At 48.7% G+C, this 20,708-nt stretch overlaps 7 protein-coding genes across 7 annotated transcripts; 4 read left to right on the top strand and 3 right to left on the bottom strand.

The window, feature by feature from the left end:
• Nucleotides 1-302: 302 nt before the first annotated feature.
• EURHEDRAFT_269438 (uncharacterized protein) lies at nt 303-1,780 on the top strand. The gene is made up of 3 exons (XM_040778153.1): nt 303-952; nt 1,030-1,685; nt 1,744-1,780. The coding sequence occupies exons 1-2, from the start codon at nt 661-663 to the stop codon at nt 1,545-1,547; spliced, it is 810 nt and encodes a 269-aa protein (XP_040641772.1). The 5' UTR covers nt 303-660; the 3' UTR covers nt 1,548-1,685; nt 1,744-1,780.
• Nucleotides 1,781-4,795: 3,015 nt separating this feature from the next.
• Nucleotides 4,796-5,941, bottom strand: EURHEDRAFT_400237 (KH domain-containing protein; the record flags this gene model as incomplete). Its single annotated transcript, XM_040779997.1, has 2 exons — nt 4,796-5,499; nt 5,551-5,941. 2 exons carry the CDS (start codon nt 5,939-5,941, stop codon nt 4,796-4,798), a joined length of 1,095 nt encoding a protein of 364 aa, XP_040641771.1.
• A 1,654-nt stretch (nt 5,942-7,595) lies between these two features.
• Nucleotides 7,596-7,989, bottom strand: EURHEDRAFT_513131 (putative Yippee zinc-binding protein Moh1; the record flags this gene model as incomplete). Its single annotated transcript, XM_040786134.1, has 2 exons — nt 7,596-7,829; nt 7,891-7,989. 2 exons carry the CDS (start codon nt 7,987-7,989, stop codon nt 7,596-7,598), a joined length of 333 nt encoding a protein of 110 aa, XP_040641770.1.
• Nucleotides 7,990-9,173: 1,184 nt separating this feature from the next.
• Nucleotides 9,174-10,484, bottom strand: EURHEDRAFT_400235 (uncharacterized protein; the record flags this gene model as incomplete). The annotated part of the gene is made up of 1 exon (XM_040779996.1): nt 9,174-10,484. The coding sequence occupies one exon, from the start codon at nt 10,482-10,484 to the stop codon at nt 9,174-9,176; it is 1,311 nt and encodes a 436-aa protein (XP_040641769.1).
• A 307-nt stretch (nt 10,485-10,791) lies between these two features.
• Nucleotides 10,792-13,103, top strand: EURHEDRAFT_375042 (GTPase-activating protein GYP6; the record flags this gene model as incomplete). The annotated part of the gene is made up of 6 exons (XM_040778705.1): nt 10,792-10,814; nt 10,868-10,982; nt 11,036-11,194; nt 11,274-11,776; nt 11,829-11,971; nt 12,031-13,103. 6 exons carry the CDS (start codon nt 10,792-10,794, stop codon nt 13,101-13,103), a joined length of 2,016 nt encoding a protein of 671 aa, XP_040641768.1.
• Nucleotides 13,104-14,333: 1,230 nt separating this feature from the next.
• Nucleotides 14,334-18,251, top strand: EURHEDRAFT_513128 (serine/threonine-protein kinase; the record flags this gene model as incomplete). The annotated part of the gene is made up of 3 exons (XM_040786133.1): nt 14,334-14,373; nt 14,778-14,898; nt 15,020-18,251. The coding sequence occupies 3 exons, from the start codon at nt 14,334-14,336 to the stop codon at nt 18,249-18,251; spliced, it is 3,393 nt and encodes a 1,130-aa protein (XP_040641767.1).
• Nucleotides 18,252-19,074: 823 nt separating this feature from the next.
• Nucleotides 19,075-19,395, top strand: EURHEDRAFT_375040 (uncharacterized protein; the record flags this gene model as incomplete). Its single annotated transcript, XM_040778704.1, has 1 exon — nt 19,075-19,395. One exon carries the CDS (start codon nt 19,075-19,077, stop codon nt 19,393-19,395), a length of 321 nt encoding a protein of 106 aa, XP_040641766.1.
• Between the last annotated feature and the right edge of the window lie 1,313 nt (nt 19,396-20,708).

Raw genomic sequence — 20,708 nt, 5'->3', positions numbered from 1 at the left:
CATAACATATGTATGTGCAGGCCATAGTCGAAAGACGCTGGCTGCATAGCCGTAGTCCTCCGATGCTCATTTTTCATCACGCCTATACATTTACATTTTCGGGCAGCAGTAAGTCGTACGTTTCGGGTAGATGGGGAATGAAGCTCTGATTGGTCAATTGGAGCGGCCGACATATCAAACGGCTTCATCCATATACTGAAGTCAACATTTCACCACACATATACACATACTTAAGTCGTTAAACTATTGGATATTATAAAATACAGCCTTTTGTGGATCCCACTTGAGGTCCATGCAACCCTTTGGGGCCGACTCGCCGGGCTGTTTGTCATGATTGGACTTTTCCTTCCCAAGTGGAACCACAGGAGGGATATGATATTTGACGGGCGTTGAATGCATTAGAACCTAGAGCCTGTCTCAAAATGTGCAGTTTAGTTCGGCTCTGCCCATGTCGATCACGTATTGGACGATCCCACCGATGAAATTATATCGCCTCGTATTCTGCCGAGCGTGGACTCTGTGGACCGAGTGCTGCTCCCAATTTCCATCCCCAAATCTTGCAGAGAACCGGGCGCTTAGATAACAACTAATAAACCGAATCGTCACTTCTCTCCTCTTTCTTTCAATTCATCACGCCATACACGTCAGTTCTGCAACCTAATGCATTCACAAACCCCCTCAAGATCTCGTTATGCTCGATCGCGAATCGTGACAGTCGCCCTCCTAGCACTCCTCTTCTCGGCAGCACCGTGCCATGCAACCTGTTACTACCCGGACGGCTCAGCCGCAACTAGCATGGAAACATGTCCTGGCAGCAAGTCGTGCTGTGGTAAAAACCAGGCGTGTCTTTCGAACGGGCTATGTTTTGGAGCTGACCTAGGCGTCATTTATCGCGGCAGCTGCTCAGATAAATCGTGGCCTATCGCAGACTGCCCGCGTGCATGCTACACCGGTTCGCTTTCTCTCAAATTGCTTGCATCCATTGTAAACCCGCATTGTTCTCGCTGACTGAATTTTGGCCGGACACAGAAATCCCAAAGTCATATGCTAATCTCTTTCAATGTCCCGGCAATGGCGATTGGAAGAATATGACATGTAGTAGCAGAGGCGATGCAGAAACCGCGTGCGGAGTCGATGCTGTAGGTTCGTGGGAATGGGTTTCCGGTGGCACCGTAACGTCAGGCCAGAACGGTGTCTCGACATGCAGCGATGTAGCCACACGGACGACGAACCTGACAAATTCAACAAACTCGACGCAGACAAGTTGCCCGGCTTGCACAGAACCCGCGAGCCAGTCGTCTAGCCACTCAGCAGTTGCACTTGGCGCTGGTCTAGGCGCTGGGCTAGGTGTACCTCTATTGATATCAACGGCGCTCTTGATTTATTGCATGGGCGCGCGGCGACGATTACTGTCCAGTCCACAGCGGCAGATGAGCATGAACCAGCCAATCACCGGACAGTCAAGAGATCCGCCTTCTGAGTTGAATGGGGGTACATACGTGGCTGAATTGGGCTCTAAAGACATTCGCTCTGAGCTGCAAGGATAGTGAGGCTTTTCAACTTAAATCATAACTTGGCGCCATACACAAAAAGTGCAGCAGAACGATATATATGTGTGTATAATTATTCAGTTGGTATCCCGAACTTAAAGTGCGTAACACGGTCGTTGTCGTGTACAATAGGAGGTAGATGAAGACGAACGCTACAATTGAGTAACCGCAAAGCTCACCTCACTTCACCCAGTTTTATCGGCTCCCTGATAATACAATAGGCCAAGTCCGCTATTCGGTCATTTTGAGAGTTGGTTGTGCACCTTGAGCTAGGCGCCGTTGTTAAGAACCTTAACATCATGACCACCAACTATGGTCAAACTCGACTGCTGAAAATAGCCAATATCTGGGATCACAAGCTTCCCCATGGTGTTCCGATTTTCAGCCGCGCAAGTGTGATCGAATTAACGGGCGAATAACCTGCATCGGTAATTAATGACTGCTAGACTCGCTTTTCCTCTTGCTGGAAAAAAAAAAAAAAAAAAAAAAAAAAAAAAAAAAAAAAAAAAAAAAAACAGTAGCTCCCACGCTCCCAAACCCACCCTGCGATTGATTCGCTTTGGAACTAAATTGCTAATTCCTAGTCTAAATTTATATATTTGCATCTTCGTCACGGGATTAACCCGTTTAAAACCCCTCAAAATTCTTCCTGAATCGCTCTGCTCGCTAGACACCATAACCTCAACTGCTTCCAAAATTGTTTCCGCAGAACTGTGCAGCCCAATTACATAGAACGATATCAAGCGTATTGATATTACCGTTTTAAATGCTGGGAAAATGCAACCGCTGAGGAGTTTTGGCCGAGAGCGACTTCCGACTTGATGACTCACTTTGGCGTGCATACGAGGGCCTTACTCCAACCCCAGCTGCTGAATGGTCATTCAATTTGTGCAATCCAATCGTAGATCTACTCCTAGTCGGTATATAGTAGCTTGAACTAGTGAGTCATAGACGAGGTGAGAATTGCGGTACCCAAAGCAACCGAGTACACTTTTGAACGGCGGCAGCAACCCAATACACGGCTTTCGACTCGTGACTTTCGATTTAGGGATCGATAATAGAAAATATGAAATGAAAAGCGACGCAATAAGCTACTGAATTATGCTTCATCAAAGGCATAAGAATGCCTTGCCGACTCTATTTGTCATATTTGTCATATAGGTCACGCAGGTGCTAAGGCCAGCCAGGGCCTAAACCGTCAGCATATACAGACTTTGGTTCAAAGTTGGCACCGAGCAATATACCTTCCATCCTGTAACTCCCTGTCTCTCCTGTTTGTGAAATCTCTTCGCAAAGAGTCGAGGTACGCGCGCACGTTTATGATGAAATCTTTTCAGACATCGTCACGTCCGCTCTAGTAGAGACTGGGGTTTACCTAGCGAAGCTGTGTTTAGAACCAGACTGTCGACGAAAATGCCATCAACTTCAAACCCAATCAGAGTGAAGCGGTGGAGTCCAAGTCCGCAACGTCAGAGACGTCCATCAGCCACAGTCGGCGAATCTTTCTGCTCGGCCACTTTGGCCAGCCGAGCTGCTGCAGTCTGGATTGAATCAGCACGTGAAAACACAACGATGATGCGCTTTGCTCTAGCAGCCACAAAGGCATAGGCAATAGAGTAGCCGATGCCGCTGTTTCAGCCAGTGATGAGGATCGTGCGGCCCCCCTGGCTGAGCTCTGGGCAAGTAGGCGAGATGTCCGGATAGGGCTTCTTGTGCAACGTCTGAAGTCCGGAAACAGTCATCATGTCGAAGTCAGATACATTCGTGGAGACTGAATTTTGGGTAGCTGGCGCTAAGTCAATTACTACGGCTCAACAAGGTCCCTGTTTGTACGTATCCGTGGCTCTTATAATGATACCACGGGCTTATTGCCGATGCGGTATTGCTGCATTGTCGGCCGTTATTTGCGGAGCGGCCAACGGTCTTGGACTGGGAGCTTTGCGCAACCACAGTTAGATGCCACGACATGATTCGTAATTGGTCAGATAAGCTTAATAAGGCGAATGGGGATGGTCCGATGGTCCCAGCGGGATTTCTTCCGCAGCCTGCAGGCTTGACAGCCATTCTTGTGGTGGCTCTCGCCGCCATTTCGTGACTCAACATTCCGCAAGACAACACATCCACCCATAGATCCGATTTTAGGATGGCATGCTTGGAAGCAACTCAAAAGTCGCTGATCAGCTGGCGGACGACGCGTGAAGGAGCCCATAGCTGCAATAGTAACCAGCAGCAGAGCATCAAGGATGGCATGGTTAGCTCAATTTCCAACGAAGCGATAGTAACAAGGTCTCAATGTCTCAATCTTTCAGATGACCCGTCGGCCACTCCGTAGCTGAAGGGGGCGAAGGGAGGGGAGTAGATAGCGCCATACTGGAGAAGGGCAACGGTATTCACATCGACGGCAGGCGGTAGGGCTCGTTTCTGGTGCCCCGCTAACCGTCACAACAGATACTCGGGAATAGATATTGTTGACATGTAAGGTGGTTTATATATATATTCTCCCTGAAATGCTATAAATGACGAATGTATGATGCGTACTACTTAGATGTGAGATATCTCGGATGCAGGAACGCGATCTTACATGGACCATACCTCCGTCGTGGATATATCTAGTAGATCCCTGTTGACGTAAAGCAATACGAATCTATTTATGACGGAGATAACTATTTCTCATGCAGATTCGAGGTTAACGTGAGAAAGGTAAATAGTAGAAGCAACCAGCCAGGATGGTAGATTCATTCATTAAACCTCGAAATATGTAAAGAAACGGGTAAGAGGATCCAGAGACAAAATAACATCATTTTGTTTCTTTTTTTGAATTGTTTAGGGTTGTTTTAAAGAGACGTGGTAGCAAGGTTATAAGTAAGCAGGTAAAAGGAAAAGGGAGGAATGAAGCATTTAGGTCCGACAATCAAAGGTGAGACAGAGGGGTTAAAAGGAAGACATGATGTAGGTGACCCCTGCAAATCGGGTTCATTAAACGAAGAAAGGTAATGACCATCAGGTTTTGGTATCTAACAAGCATGTACGGTCCATCGCAATAGACCCTTGCTTCCCATATCAAGAAGCCACATAACAAAGACAAACATGAAAAGAGGATAGGAAAAGACGTTAGATAGAAAAGTAATTATGACCATAAACCCCAGGATTAAATGGGATTCGCATGACCGGACACTGATCATGGAAACATAAAACGGACGAGATCAACCGTCACTAGAAAAGGTAGCGGCGGAAATTGAACGAATTTACTCTTGGTCCTGAGGCAGTTGGCTACGGCGAGTCTTCTCAGCCTCGAGGTTCTCGTAGAGGAGATACAGAGCTTTCTCGTTGGCCTGGGCGCTTCCCATGATGGTGAACATGCGCTCGCCGGTCTCGTCGTGAGGGGCCTTCGCAATCGAGATGCGAGCTCCAGAGCTTCTGCGGATCTCCGTAATCTTAGTGCCGCCACGGCCAATGATGCAGCCCACCATGTCAGCCGGGATGCTGATGTTCTGGGTCTGAATCTCTTCGCCGTCCTCGGTGACGAGAGGGTATCCACGGCTGACGTCGGAGTTGGATCGTCGACCGTAGCCACCGGAGTTATCACTGAAATCCGCTCCGTTGCCTGTCCGGTTGTAGGGGCGGCTGCTGTATCCGTTGTTGTTGTTGGTGGGAGCAGGAGCCGGGGCCAAGGGGCCGGGACCGACGGATGAGCGAACCGCAGGGTTGTAGAGCACAGTGCCGGTACCGCGCTGCCAGTCATCGATGAGGCACTTTCCGATCTCCCAGATTGCTTTCTCGATACCATCCGGGGTTCCTTGGACTTCGACGACGCGTTCAGTCGATTGAGGGAGCATTTCCTTCTGAGCAACCATGCGCACACCGGAAGCATCCTGGATGTGCTTGATCTTCAAGCCCTGGCGTCCGATGATGGTGCCCATCTGGTTGTGGGAAATGAGGAGACGGACCGCTGGGGAGTCATTAGCAAACTTTCATTAGAATGAGGGAGAACATTACTTACGGTGAGTTCCGTTGTTAGAAACGATGCCACCCATACCCATCTGCGGAGCACCCTCCACCAAGCTCTTGGCAACAATCGCATAAGCTCTGGCGGTGCCCTGCAAGGGACCGGTGACGGTCAAGACACGGTCATGCACACCGGGGACCACCTTGCTGACGCCAGCTTTGACACCGGTTTCGTCGCGTAGGTCAGCCACATTTTTACCGGCCTTGCCGATGATGATACCCGCTTCCTTAGAAGAGACAATGGCACGAAGAGTCAACATGGCCTGAGCGTACTCTTCTTCGGTCTTGGGGGTGATCTCGATGTCACTCGAGTCGACCATGTTGTTGATATCGGTCATGGGCTCGTCGACGACGGGGGTAGTGTCGTGAATGTCGGAGGCGTCCATGGCGTCGAGTTGGAATTAAGGAATATCCTTTTTTATTTTTCTGTGAAGAAAGTTGGAACTTTTCGAGAAAGGTAGGTAGCCCTTTGTTTGTAAAAGCGGCGTCAAGGTGACAAACAAACTGTATGAAAGCGCAAAATTAGTTCCATGGCTCTTCGCTGCGTGTCGCACGAGACTCGAACGAGGGGGAGGAGGGGCAAACGACAAGACATGACAAAAAAATGAAAAAAGGGTGGTGGAAGGGAGGAGAAAGCAAAGAAGATCACCAAGACTTGAACCAAAGGCAAATCCACACTAGAAATCGGAAGAGTGTTATTCACTTACCTATGAACGGAGAGGAGGGGAAGATTGGGAGAAATAGCGGGATGGTGATTCGACGGATGCGAAGAGTTCGTAGGAGAACAAATGGGGATGACGCGATAGTCAGGAATAGAGGAAGAGGGGAGTAAAGAGTAAACGGTGGAAGGGACCGAGGAGGAACGGCGAAAGAGGTGCTGGTGACGGTGGACGGTGGATGGGACGAAGAAGAGGAAAGGAAGGATAAGAGAGAAAAGAGACGGAAAAAGGACGGAAGAAAGGGAGGAAAAGGAAGAGGGAAGGGAGATGAGGAAGAGAAAAGGATGAAGAAGAAAGAGAGGAAAAGAGAAAAAAGGATGGAGGATGGAGGATGGAGGAGAGGTGGAAAAAGAAGAGTGGGAAGAGAGAAGAAGAAAACAGAAGAGGAAGAGGAAGAGGAAGAGGAGAATTCAGAGATCACGGGTGGGCCCCGTTCATGGCTTTACTACACAACACCTTATCACTTCTATATAATTTTTTTTTCTTATTTAACTCTCAATGCCCCAGTATTTTAATTGATCCAATTTCTCTAGATTTTATTCTATCTATTTAGTTTTTGTTTTTGTTTTCTATTCCTGCCGCGAGCCGGAGCATTGAAGCTATTCCACTGTCTAGGACCATCCAAGACTCGGCAAGCAAGACATTGCGAAGGAAATGAATTATGTATATATATTTACTTATCTCATGCTTCTATACCACAGGGATTAAGAAATCCGAACTGGGGGACCATAAGACGTCTCGCAAGTGCTGAAGAAGCGGGCAAGGTGAAATGATATCAGGAAGACTACATGTTGTACAGTTCGCTTACGTGAATCATGTCAACAATTGCTTCCAAGTCATGCTCCTGTAACGGATAGCTACAGACTGATAGTCTCCCTGAGCTAGCTCCTCATTAGCCTCGAGAATCCGTTCGTGCAACTCGTGGCATCGGAGTCTCAAAGCGGGAGTCCAGTGGAAATGTGTTATATCCATGTTTCGCAAGGTGGAATGGAATAGACAAGAAGACGGGACGATATAAACTGGAGTATAGCAGATTCCATAATTAACCAAGAAATACAGCAGTAAGGATATGCTTCGTTGAAACCGCAGACAAAAAGATATGCATACAACCAAAATCACTCCGACTGCGCCCAGTTCTGTCAGTCTGTAAATAACAAGACATTCCCAGAAGAATAACAAAACAATGCCCCATTAGAACGCCTTTCCCGCAAACACCGTTTCAAAAAAAAAGAGAGAATAGAATGCTCACTGAACCAGTCTGACGCAAGACCCCCTCGAGAGTAAATATGAGCCTGACGAGGAGTAAGACAACAGAACCTCCTCAACACACCACGCAGAGAAGCTCCTCTTCCAGAATAAACTTCCCCTCCTTATATTTCTGCCCAGACTCGTATGCCTTGTCGTACTTCCATCCTACTGTCTCCTTGCATTGTCGGCACGCGATATCGCGAACCACATGTCTTCCGGTTGTCATGCTCCGCTCCACGGCTTCGGATTGTGTGATGTTGACGACAGTATTAAACAGAAATGCCTTGCCATGTTGACCTCGGAAATCCTGTCATAGACATGCCAGGTCAGAGAAAGCACCACCAGCTGAAGAGAGAGGGAGAACTCACCCGGCTCACGATGTCGTTGTAGTCGGCAAGATGGGTTTTGCAATGCTTGCAACCGAAGATCTTGTTGGAGTTGAGGTATACGTTGTATGCGAGGCCCATGATGGCCAGTTAGTTATGGCCTCTACCGATGTGAGAGGGCGATCGGAAGAACAACGGTGATCCGGAGCTTAATAACTCCACAACAGTAGAGCAGGCAAATAGAATCCTAGATGGACTGGAATCCTTCAAAACTACTCTTCTGTTCCTGCAGAAGACGCCTGTTTGTGATCCTGGTGTAACGACTCCTGAAGGTCCGTTTGTCTGAGAGCCTGGTCTGACCCCGTGAGACAGACGAAACGCTCGGTTTATAGTCCCCGTGAAGCTGACTAAAGCACAATAATTGATCCCACTTCCCCGTCGGAATAGTATTTCTAATCCCGGAATGCACGAAGTCGATGCGAAAATAGAAGAATCGTAGCTGAGCTGTGGGTGGTACAGTATACTTGCGGCGGTCCGATCCAGCGGGGCAAGCGAGCGGAGTGTACGGGGTAAGAAAGAACTCGCGGTAACGGAGGATATTAATGGTCTCGATAATGCATTTAAAAGGATTAAGGAGGTATATCCGGTAGACTGGTCAGATAGTAGGGAGACTGAGTGAAGACAATAAGTGGTTGAAGGTGGACGTTGGAGAAGAGAAAGTGAGGAGTCTAGGAGGGGAAATAGGATGGACGCTTTGTTACGCACAGGAGAACACACCGCCGCTGGACTTTGGCGCCACACTTGGGGCTTGACGAAGGTTTGAACAGGAATCAGAATGATGTTTTATTCAAGACGATCATTGATAACGAGATATGGCATTGAGTGAACGCTAGTCCGACAAGAGCCGTATCAGCACGGTTGTCTTATCGTTATCGTCACCAGAGGCGGTCATAGAAGAAATAGGGGAATGACGGAACCACCTTGGGGGCAACATATTACAAAAGGATTCACTTATTTCTAGTGAAACTATTTACTATAGCGTCTCTAATACCTCTAAATGTACAATATTATCACTGGACGGTGTGTTGACCGTGAAGAACAGCTGACGATGATGCCATACTCCCGGCTTATCGCTTTGTTCCGATAACAGTCCGGAAGTACCAGCATCTCTGGATCTTGAGGGATGACTGCGCAGGAAAATGAGTACATTGATCTCGTGATGCAGCATTCACGAGGGCGACAAAGCAAGATCCGATTGGTTTTGATGTCCCCGATTGTGCAACCATGAAACGGATATGTGAATATCGTGTCCACCCCAACATGGCTTATCGCTGGCTAAGTAGCCTCATATTGCCCTGCCAAAATTCATTGCAATCAGTATGCCCCCAATGTTCCGTCCACCACTCCCCAAAGCTATCCTCAACGCCATCGTCCACTTTCGGTAATCGTTCATCCCGTTTCAACCCGCAGAGCGCGCAAGCGTGAGACGCTTTGAGAGCTCCTTGCCCAGCGCTTGCAGTAATAACCCGCACATTCTCCGGAATGACAGGAACCGGACGTTTCCCTGAGGTCTGAACCACAGAGTTGAACAGCGCAGCACGGTCACGCCAGATTGTGATCACGTCAACGGCTTCTTGCTGCTCTTTAATGTCCTCGTTCTTGTTGACTGAACTGAGCTTCATGCCGCCGGCTTTCCCGGAGCGCGCTGGGCCGATTCTCATGCTTTGGCTCAGGATGGCGTCTCGTTTCCATCGATGAGTGCGGCCGGCGATTACTCGTGCGGCTGTCTTCAGGGTGCAGGTGATCGCTGATGCTGCTGCTTCGAGAGCTTCTTTCTGTTGCGCGTTCTTTCTGGCTTGCGTTGCTTCATGTCGTAGTTGATCTAGTACCTGGGGAAATAACCCCAGTAGGACAGATGGTGGAGGGATGTTTGTCGGTCGTACTTGACTTGCAGGAACGCTTTCTTGACCGACCTTGCTGAAAGTTTGTGAAGCGGGTTGCGCTGGGGGTTGCTTTTTCAGTGTCCGTCCAGCTGTAATTTCTGGTTTGCGAGGCTGGCTTGCGAGGCTGGCTGAAATGGATGCTGAAGGAGGCCCATCATCGAAATCCCCCCAATCTTCAAAGGGATCGTCTTCAGGTGGTTCAGGTGGCTTTATGGAGACTTTGCTTTGAGGCAGAGGACTTTTCTTGGCTACTGCTTTTCTCGCCTGAGGTTTCGATGGCGGCTTCTTCTCCTCTATTGATAGTAAATCAAAGTTCCCAGACAGCAGATCAGAACTCTTAGACTGACCCTGAACCCGACCTGGCGCATGAACAGGCCCCGTCGGCTGCTGCTGAGCCAGTGACGGCTCTGCAGTCTCGAACTCCCCCCAGTCATCGGATTCTGCATTCGAAGCCGTCTCCAGCGTCGCATCAAATAATACATTGTCGTCGTATTGAGGCTGCCTTGTTTGCTGGCCTATTGATGGTACCGACGGAGCCGGGCTCGTGAAATCGCCGAAGTCTGCATCTTCCCATGTGTCCAGATCGGGAATGAGAGAACTTGTCTGCGCATGAGCTGTCTGTTGACGAGGGATTTTGGAGGATTGAGTAGATGTTGAATCTAGGCCGAATTCTGCGAATAAATCGGCAGACATTATGGCGAAGCAGCCTGGCTGATCTGCGGGGGTCGTTGTCAACAAGCGCTTCGGTGCATGTGCAATATGTGGAATGTCTGATAGGAGTGAGAAGGAATGGCAGAAAAAGAGAAAAAGGTATCAAAAAGATAAAATTAATAATAATTCAAAACTTTAAGTCGCGATAGTATATGTACGGTAGTCTCGCGAACATGAGGTGGAATGCGGGACGGTGAATCTTAGCCGCTATCAATCAATCGGTCCCTGACCTCATCTTCTGGTCCTGTCAACAACCACTGATTTATACCACTACGCAACGTACGATGCAATGAGGCCTATTGAAGATACTAGGTGCGACTAAGGACGATTTCCCCGCGATAGCTCAGTGCTGAGAATGTCGATAGGAAGAGATGGTCAGTTTTGTTTTGCGACAATGACACCACCTTTGATCTCCGAACCGCTTTAAAGTCAGAACAAGGGAACATATGCAATGATGGCCTGCGGTCGATTTGTTGGAAGGTATGATAATATATATGTGGCCACCATATATTTGGTTTTAACTAACTAAATAGGCATTCTTGCTCTTTGACGACCTCGACCGCACGCAATGGTTACCCAAGATACACGAGACCCGAAGCGCCTATTCCGCACTACGAGAACACTTCCTAAAGTACATCGAGCATCCCGATGACTTACAGTCGACGATCGATCCGCTGGCGGATGATGAGGAGGTATGCTCTTCTCCCATAAACCAATCCGCAAAGCAACCCGTTGGGAGTGCGTTGGAAATAACGAACATGCGCGCGAAAGTCGCCCTGGCAGACACTGCGACGCGACGAACAGATGAGGGCGGATGTATCACAAGATGTCGATAGGTGCTTGCAGGAGAATTTTTTCTTTCGGGAACCCACGACCAAGTCGAAGATGACTGATATATTGTTTATCTACGCCAAACTTAATCCGGATCTGGGATATCGGCAGGGGATGCACGAGCTGCTGGCGCTTATACTGTGGGTTGTGGATCGGGATGCGGTCGAGAGAAATTCGCTAGCGAACAAGGATGATGATTTGATGACGGATTTGTTGGATTCTTCTTATGTCGAGCACGATTCATTTACGCTGTTTTGCTCGGTCATGCAAACTGCTCGAGTGTACTACGAACATGGCGAGCAGAGATCATCGAGTGGTACAATGGACGTCATTCCTATTGTCAACCGGTGTCAATACATCCATCAGGAGCTTTTGATGACCGCGGACTATGAGTTAGCGGATCATTTACAAGCCCTTGAGATCTTGCCCCAGATTTTTTTGACGTGGGTTACCCGATCCTTTGTCCTACATTCAAAATTCTAACACTGGGTACAGCCGCTGGATGCGTCTACTATTTGGCCGCGAATTTCCGTTCGAGGATGTGCTCGTGATGTGGGATCATCTCTTTGCCGAGGGATTACGACCGGAGCTCGTCGATTTTGTCTGTGTCGCAATGCTTCTACGAATAAGATGGCAATGTTCGTCCTGGGTATTTTGACTCGCTTTCGTGATTTCAATTGCTAATTGATATCTCTAGTATTGGCTGTGGATAGCTCGACTGCTTTGACCCTTTTGCTCCGCTATCCATCCCCTCATCCATACGCACCCCAGAGCTTTGTGTACGATGCGATATATATAGATCAGAATCCAACGACTGAGAGAGGTAAATTTATTATCTCGAAATACTCCGGCAAGCCTCCCGAAGCTTTGAGACGGTTTAGCGCAAGGCCTGTTCCAAACAGGCGAGCGCAGTTGCTTGGTGACTGGAAAGACATGAATGAAGTCAATGCATTCTCTAAATCACCAAGAAGCAGCTCCAGGGGCCTGGAGACGATCTTTCAAGATGTCTCTGAAGGCATTCAGCGACGGACCGAATCCTGGGGAGTCGCAAAAGCTGTCCGTGGCGCGGTGAGCGAAGCGCGAAAGAACATGCAGTCAATTCAGTCAGAGGGCTACCCTCGCACGAGATATGGTGATAGTTCCTGGCCACAGGAGCCAGAGACTACCGATTTACGCGAGCGAATTGATCATTTGGAGGAACGAAATCGAATACTTGCCAAGTCTCTGAGCCAGTCTCTGAACGACCTACGCTCACAGATGATGAATATGAATACCGAAAATGTCGACCCGCAAGCTACAACTGCTATGAGGCAGACTCTGACAAGGATGCAGTCTGTGCAGACATGCCTTGAGGACCCATCGGCTTCTCTGCAGCTGACCACTGACATAGAAGCGAAGAAACCAAGGAAGCAGAAAGTCGAACAATCCTCCACAGCTCCTGATAGTGCTGAACAGTCATCCAGGTCATCATCGTCGACTAGTGAACGACCATCGCGACCTGGTCCCAGAAAGCCTGGAGGTCCAACTTCAATGTCCCTACGCCAGTCACCACGCACGTCATTGGCGAATTCTGAATTCTCATGGATGCTGGGAGGTCACGGTAATCGGAACTTATCCGGGTTTGTTAGTTCGGCCTCGGAGCCACCGGAGCAGGCACGACAGCAGAACCAAACACTATTCGGTACCGACGAGGAGAGATCCAAACGGTCTCCTGCCGAGCCGGATGGGTTGGTGATGCGCAGTTTGAGCGGGCCGGAGAGTCTAGAATAAGAAAGACCCTGTTCAGTTGCATTGCAGGCCTGGGGTCTGGACTATTGGGATGGTTCCATGGCCATCTGGGAGTGGTACCGTGGCACGATGAGAGATAGACTAGATCGTCAAGAGAGAAGAAACGCGAACACCCCAAGAGACACCGCCATCTCGGAGAACTTACTTTATCTAGCACAGTTCTTAATACTGTGTCTATAACTGCTACTAGTTATGCCTCAAATTGACATAATTCTCCGAACATCTTAAGAATTGGCCTGGGATGGTCCCAAAGAGGAAAGCATTACATCACCGCCTGGCGCCTCGGGGGTTTTACGGGTTTTTTATACTCTGTTAACAGGAGAGATCCGTTACTTTTCTTCCAATGTATTATTATGCACCCCAGAATACCAGGGAACTGTTAAATTGGTGAAAAGGAGAGCCTGTCGTATTCGTAATAATAGTTCGCAGTGGCTCTGCCCTGACCAAGGGACCTCCGACCGAACCGTGCAGCCTTTGCTTGACGATTCTTCGGGGATTCCTCTCAATCAACCATAGTGCTATTTCTTTTTATATCAAGAAAGCAGAGAAGACTTCTTACTAGTGTACAAAGAAAGAATAAAAGATTGCAAAAGAAAGGAACAGGTGTTATTGACTGTTACTACTGCTACTATTGTTCCCACCCGCCAAAACAAACCCTTCTTCTCCCCCTCCTCTTTTTTTCTTCCTCTCTTCTCTTTCTCTCTGGTCCACGCCTCCTCCCCCAAGGGAACTGGCGCAGACCAACGTCCGAACGATTACAACAGCAAGAAATCACCTATTCCTCCTGTTCCGTCTCAGCCTACTTTCCTTTGCGACCGACGCTTGCCTCCCTTACCCTTTCCCTCGTGCGTGCGACCGCCACGGTCATATAACCTCCGGACCTTTTACCCTCACGAGGCAGCTTCAGCTCTCCCGCTGACCGACCTCGAATTTGGAAAACGAGAACGACGAGCCAAGAAACAACGGAAGGAACAAAACCGAGAAAGTCGAGTTGTACATCTTGGTCGACGAAAAGGACGTTTCAAACCCTCCCGCCTGGACTCATACATACATACATCCCACATCCCATGAACCAGCCTAGACCGATTGTTGTGCAACAATTCTGAACATTCTTTCACATTCACTTCTTTCTATCTTTGTTGACTTGGCCGGCGCTGGTCGCTAGCGATTTGTCTGTCGAGATTGGGAAGGAATTTTTTGAACGGTAGAATTATGGGGACTACACGGACTACACACAATCACTTTTTGGATGGTGAGTTTGTGCTTCTCCTTTCGCTCTCTTTACTTGCTATTATTTCGTTTTCCTGCGCTCTCATTTCCAATGCTCCGGGTGAGAGCCACACGTTGGGCTGAAAGATCGTCGAACGGCCAAGATTCAAGGGAAACATCGGAGGAAAAAGAAAAGGAAGAAAAAAAAAAAAAAAACACACCTGCGCCCGAGTAACGCCCTGGCAACTAACTCAAAGTGACACAACTGGATGCATCAATGCCCTACGCCTTTCGATACGCGCGCAGGACACTATTGACCGATTGATGCGCATTCATCGCAATCCGTCCTCCGGTGAACAGACGGAGCTTGGAAATGAGAGAACGCTGGATGTTTTGTGTTCTACAAAACATATTCCACTGTCCCGCTAACCAGGACTACCGCAACAGGCGAACCAAGTCCCTTGTCCTCTCCGGTAGAATGTTCTATCTCAACATCACCGGAGTCTGACCCTTACGGGGCAGGTTTTGATGAAAGATGTTCCCTGCCTGATTATGACCCTCTCCCAAGGTTAGTCGTCACATCTCCTTGCATTTCTCGGCATAGACCTGCATATTGTTTCGCACACTATTCCCCCCGCTCCTTCTTTTACCCTTTACGGAAGAGAGAAGGAATTTTAACCTGGTGGCAGATCTCCTTTACTGGAGAATGAACATGGAATGGGGGCGTCTGGGTTGGATCGGATACGGCAGCAATTCCCCTCGCGAGTCATGACGCTCCCGAACATATCGGCTTCGTCACTAGTTCCTTCGAATTCGAATTCGCAACATCGTTCGCCTTCTCCACGGTCTAGCTCCACGTCGAGAGCCCACTCCACTCGTGCAATGTCATTTGAAAGTTCGGCCACGTTGGAGAACCTCCATCGGTTTCCCTGCGAGTCACTACACTCATTTTCCTTTGCACAGCAGCCGGAGGAACTTCTCCATAACCGTCAGAATATTCTGAAACGGTCGATCGATTTTATGCGCGGCCGCTTTGGCAGGTCCGTTAGCGGTGTGCAGACCGGCACGTGCAGGGATACAGAGGGTCAATGTACGGTGGATCCTTTCATGCCACAATCAGATATCTTGGAGAAAAATGAGGATTATTCTGACACCGCGGGCTTAGCTCTTGGCCCAATGACTGGGCCTCCGGACGTGAGCGGCAACATATTCGAGAAGGCTTTCATGGACTACGGAAACCCTCCGGAAGCGACTCAAAACCATGCAGCAAATTATAAGGCGACTCCAGAGGTGAGCCATCCGTTGAGTCCGCTGCCGAAAGACCATGTACCGCACCAAAAAAGGGACCCCAAGGCCGACGATCCCTCGTCCAGGCACGTAAAACGTACATATACGGACGGTAGCTCTGCTGGTCCCCAGAGCAAGCTTATGGAAACTTTAGCCCAATCCACCACGGATGCTATGTCAGCATCCGTTGGCTCCTCGAGTCTTGGTTTGGGATTTCCGGTTCCGGCATTGCACACCCACAGCAGCAAATGGAATCCAGTATCTCAGGCTGTCTTCCGGACCGATGCGCATGCGCCATGGACTATATTGGCTGCTAATGATCTCTCGTGTCTTGTATTCGGTGTCACCCAAGCGGAACTCCGCAAGCTAAGTATACTAGAAGTCGTACAAAAGGACCGGCGGCAGTGGCTTGAGTCCAAGTTGCGAGACCCCAGCACTGACGCTGCAGCCAATCTTCGTTCTTCTTCCCCTACCTCGTCCAATAGGACTCGTATCAGTCAGGTAAACTCAAAGTTCGTGGGATCTGGTAATGGCTCAACCGCCAAGCTGTTCAGTAAACCACCATCCTCAAGAGGCGTAAGGAGATCCCAAACAGACAACGGATTTGGCTCCAGCACCCGCATTCCTAGGGATCCTTATCACCCAGCAACAAAATCCCGCGGTGTTCTGCTATGCGGCGATGTGGTGCCCATCCGGAAACGCAATGGTACTCAAGGCTCAGCCAGCATCTGGGTTATGGAGAAGCGTGGGGGCTTGATATGGGTTCTGGAGGAGATCACGGAGAACACCGCTTATGTGGATTGCGATTCGTCATGGAACGTCACAACTGCCCAGGGAGATACGGAAAAGATCTGGGGCCCTGAAGTGGCCCAACCCGGCAAGCGGATTACAGAGCTTCTTCCACGTCTTCCCCAGGAATGCCTCCAGGCGGCCACCGACCAGGCCACGGTCAAGATTTCCGAGTTGAAGTACTTTGCTGCCCGCAATGCCGCCGGGTTCTGTAGTCCTGTGACTGTTGAGAAGACGGAAAACAGCACAGAGCGTCGTCTCCGGGTATCTAGTTTCCCTCATGTTGCTGGTATGATGGTGCTTTCTGCATCGACATTGAAGGTAATTAGCTCGAACTCGGTTTTCTCGGCTGCACTGTTTGGTCAGGAACGCCCAGAAGGATTGCACGTTACCGACTTACTCCCTGGCTTCGACCGCCTTTTGGATGTACTTAATGAAGAGGATGACGGGCCGTTGATGGATGGGATGGTGATTCCCGAACAGAGTCTGCGCAGGGCGAAGACGCTCGCTGCTTTACGAGATGAGAAGAGTAATGTGGCCTCGGTGTTTCTGGAGCCTGCTGGGCTCACTGCAACTCATCGCGACGGCTCGACTATGGCGGTGGATGTGCAGTTGCGGGTCGTGAAGAGTGAGACGATCTTTTCAAAGGATGGGCAAGAGAAGAAAGTCAATCAACATGACGGTGGTGATGATTCTGATGCCGAGAGCGATGACACGGTCGCCGCGACTGAACTTCTTTATGCGTTATGGGTGACCTATTCGCGACAGGTTCATTCAATTGGTCCAGCGTCGAGTTTGCGGTCGTCCAAAGAACCATCTCGCAATACGACTCCTGTGGTCGTTCCGGGGCCTACTGCGGCGACAACAACTCAACCTGAGCCTTCGACCGGTGAAAATACAACAGTGGAGACGCAACTACCATCGTCAACGCTTAGCCAACAGCTCCATGAGGCTGCATCTGAGCCACTGGTTGACAAGCCTGTCCAGCCCGTGACTGAAGTGAAGTCGAATATCCCTGTTACCAAGGACGAGAAACGGACAATTGCGGACTATATGATCCTCGAGGAGATGGGGCAGGGTGCTTATGGAGAAGTTAAGCTTACTTGTCTAAAAAAGAACCCGTCGAAGCGAGTTGTCTTAAAATACGTCACGAAGAAACGCATTCTCGTCGACACATGGACACGAGACCGGAAATTGGGTACGGTTCCGTTGGAAATTCATGTGCTGGATTTCCTCCGCCGCGATGGCCTTCGACACCCTAACATTGTGGAGATGGAGGGGTTCTTCGAGGACGATGTCAACTATTACATCGAGATGAAGCCGCACGGTCTACCTGGAATGGATCTGTTTGACTACATTGAACTCAAGGCCAATATGGATGAGACGGAGTGCCGCAACATCTTCCGACAAGTGGTGGATGCCATTCATCATCTACATATCAAGGCGCGCGTTGTGCATCGGGATATCAAGGATGAAAACGTGATCCTTGACGGCGAAGGGAGGATTAAGTTGATTGACTTTGGAAGCGCTGCATATATCAAGAATGGTCCCTTTGATGTCTTTGTGGGGACCATCGACTACGCAGCTCCCGAAGTCTTGCAGGGCAAGTCTTACGGAGGAAAAGAGCAGGATGTTTGGGCTCTCGGTATTCTTTTGTACACCATTGTGTACAAGGAGAACCCGTTCTACAACATTGACGAAATCCTGGACCATCCCCTTCGGGTTCCTTACCTGCCATTCTCGGAGGATTGTATCGACTTAATCCGGAAAATGCTTGACCGTGATGTTGACAATCGGTATACCATTACCGAGGTTATGGAGCATCCGTGGATGGCTAGCGGTTGAGCGGATTTACGATTTGGATCAAGACGGCAATGAATATCTTGGATCGACAGTTATAGATTCTCATTTGGACACGGCAATATTTCGGTTCTGGTGGTGCAATTGGATTGTGATACGCGCAGGAAATGAAAGAAGCCAGAACAAGTGCCATCAACCAGGGTACCAAACTAGGAAAACAAAAACGAACAAACAAACAAACAAAAAACACCCAGGATGTATGACCGTTGAAAATACAAGGCGACAAGATACCCATCATGACATTGCAATTCTTTTGGGTTAGATTGCTTTTTTTATTTTTATTTTTTTCTTCGCTAATGTTTGTTCATGTTGATATTGCGAGCATGTCTGCGTATCCTTGGGAAAAGGAAATTAAGCATATGGATGTTGTTTTATATTTCATTATATTTACATATATACCCCCCAAGAAAAACCGGCGTTGTGTATCTTGCAGTTGCTAGGTTGATTGTCAAACAGAGATATGGATAGTCATGGTACTTAGGGTTATCTCACATGCCAACGGGTACATAGGACCCTCGTCCATGATATACGTCAAATCTTCTGCCTCAATGTGTATTTTCTAGTAGTTTTTTTGGTCATACATATGGACTGGTTGTATTGAGGAGAATATTAGCTATAATCGGATACGGTTGCTCCAGTAGTAGTGCTTCAGAAATCGGCAATAGTAAGGTCCATCGGCTCGGATCAGGTGTAGGAATAGTTTAACCAAAGTTGATTCAAGAGATATATGTACCTACTCGCGATCCTGAAGCGTTGCAACTTGCAACACCAAGAAATCCGAACATCAAAGCTTCATTTGTGTCTCAACATGTCTGCATCTGCCACGGAAATAATGACCAAAACCAACGACATCAAACTCACTGAGCTCCATCCTGGCTCCATGGCTGAGATCATGGGTCTCGGTTTCGCCAATGGCGCTACTGAAGACGTATCCCGTTTTCTCCAGGATGCAGTTACTAATGTACATCCGCCCATATCACCATCAGTTAACCCCTACGGAGTGGTAGTCCTCTGTGGTACTAAATTGACAGATGAAATGCACATTGAACTCGCCCGTATCTTCGGCGAACTAGACGACGTCAAGCCCTACGTTGTTGCTGGACGCAAGAACCGATTGAAGTACGAATGAGTAGTTTGATGTTAGTAATGTCGTAGAGGATGGGAGACTTGTTGATCCCGAGAGTCTAAGGGGGCAAGCTAATAAGGTACCTCTCCCTTTATTTTCAGATGGCAGTGATGTTTTGGTTCTAGTGCTGATACTGATGCTATATGTAGGGAAACAGCCTCTTCCACGTAGACTCCAGCTTCAACCCCCGCCGCGCAAGCCATTCTATCCTCCTTGTGCACAAACTCCCCCCCCCCCCCCAGGAACAGGCTGCGCAACAGTTTTCTCCAACATACGAACCGCATTCGACGACCTCGACCTCGCTACCAAGATCTACCTCCTAGAAATAACTACATAGCCATCTGCTCTATCCTGTACTCCAAGAAATTCACAGTCCTAGAATTATTCGCCAACATCAACCCAACAGGCTACCCCATGGGCCGCCACTATCTCGTCCAGCACCATGAGCCGTCCGACGGGATGAATTTGTATCTAGCAGCGCATACCCATCACATCGAGGGCCTTTTCTTCAGATAGTTTAGGCATGCTACGGGTGAGAAGTGAGGCAGGGATTGCCTTGATTCTTCCCCCCGTATTGTTGGTTATATGATTTCACATTTAGTAGTGGTGGACAGAACCGGAGTGGTGCAGCTCAGCAGCTCGCCCGAATTGCTTCTCAGGTTCTCCCGCAATTATCACCCCTATTGCCCCTCGTCCCGTCCTGAATTTTTCGGACTTTCAGTAATGCAAAAGATACAAATGTCAAGCTTACTTCCTCACAGTTGTTCTGACCATCGTAACCAGCGACTTACCGGAATACTCGCTAACACACCATTATTGCTGGGATTATACCCGCCGCCTCATGCTTGAGATATTCCTGACACAGCCATGTACGCAGAGATCTCGAACAATAGTGGGGTTGATCCTGCTATCAAATTGGCTGCCACATATCGAAACGGATAGAGCAACATCTAAAGAGCTTGCAGATCTCTCCAGTGAGGATAGGACAGCTTGGTCGCTTATTGGTCTCGAGGTCATCTCTTTCTGCACTTTTTACTGCAAAGAACCTCCCCAGTCTCCAACCCGCTGCAGGGGGTATAGAAAGAACAGAAGCCTATGCATCCGTGCTACAAGTAACAGTCGAGCTCACTTAAATCCTACACAATGTTCATGCCATCCTATACTTATCCCCCGAAAGAACCTTAGCAATGGTCCACGATGGTAATTACAGTCGTTATTTCGATGGTTTCCAACGAGCAGCTACAACATGGCACTCGACATGGAGGAACATCTCAATATTGCAAAATATAAAAAATACATCATCGCTGCGATATATA

Source organism: Aspergillus ruber (assembly GCF_000600275.1).
Source record: "Aspergillus ruber CBS 135680 unplaced genomic scaffold scaffold00004, whole genome shotgun sequence".
Taxonomy (NCBI): domain Eukaryota; kingdom Fungi; phylum Ascomycota; class Eurotiomycetes; order Eurotiales; family Aspergillaceae; genus Aspergillus; species Aspergillus ruber.
The sequence above is the reverse complement of the archived record's forward strand: the minus strand, read 5'-3'. Positions and strand labels throughout refer to the sequence as shown.

What these genes read in the sequence shown, in the direction of transcription:
- EURHEDRAFT_269438 (XM_040778153.1), top strand. Translation starts at nt 661, where the DNA reads ATGCATTCACAAACCCCCTCAAGATCTCGTTATGCTCGATCGCGAATC. An exon ending in CCCGCGTGCATGCTACACCG is followed by an intron (nt 953 to 1,029) that starts GTTCGCTTTCTC and finishes GGCCGGACACAG; the next exon opens with AAATCCCAAAGTCATATGCT.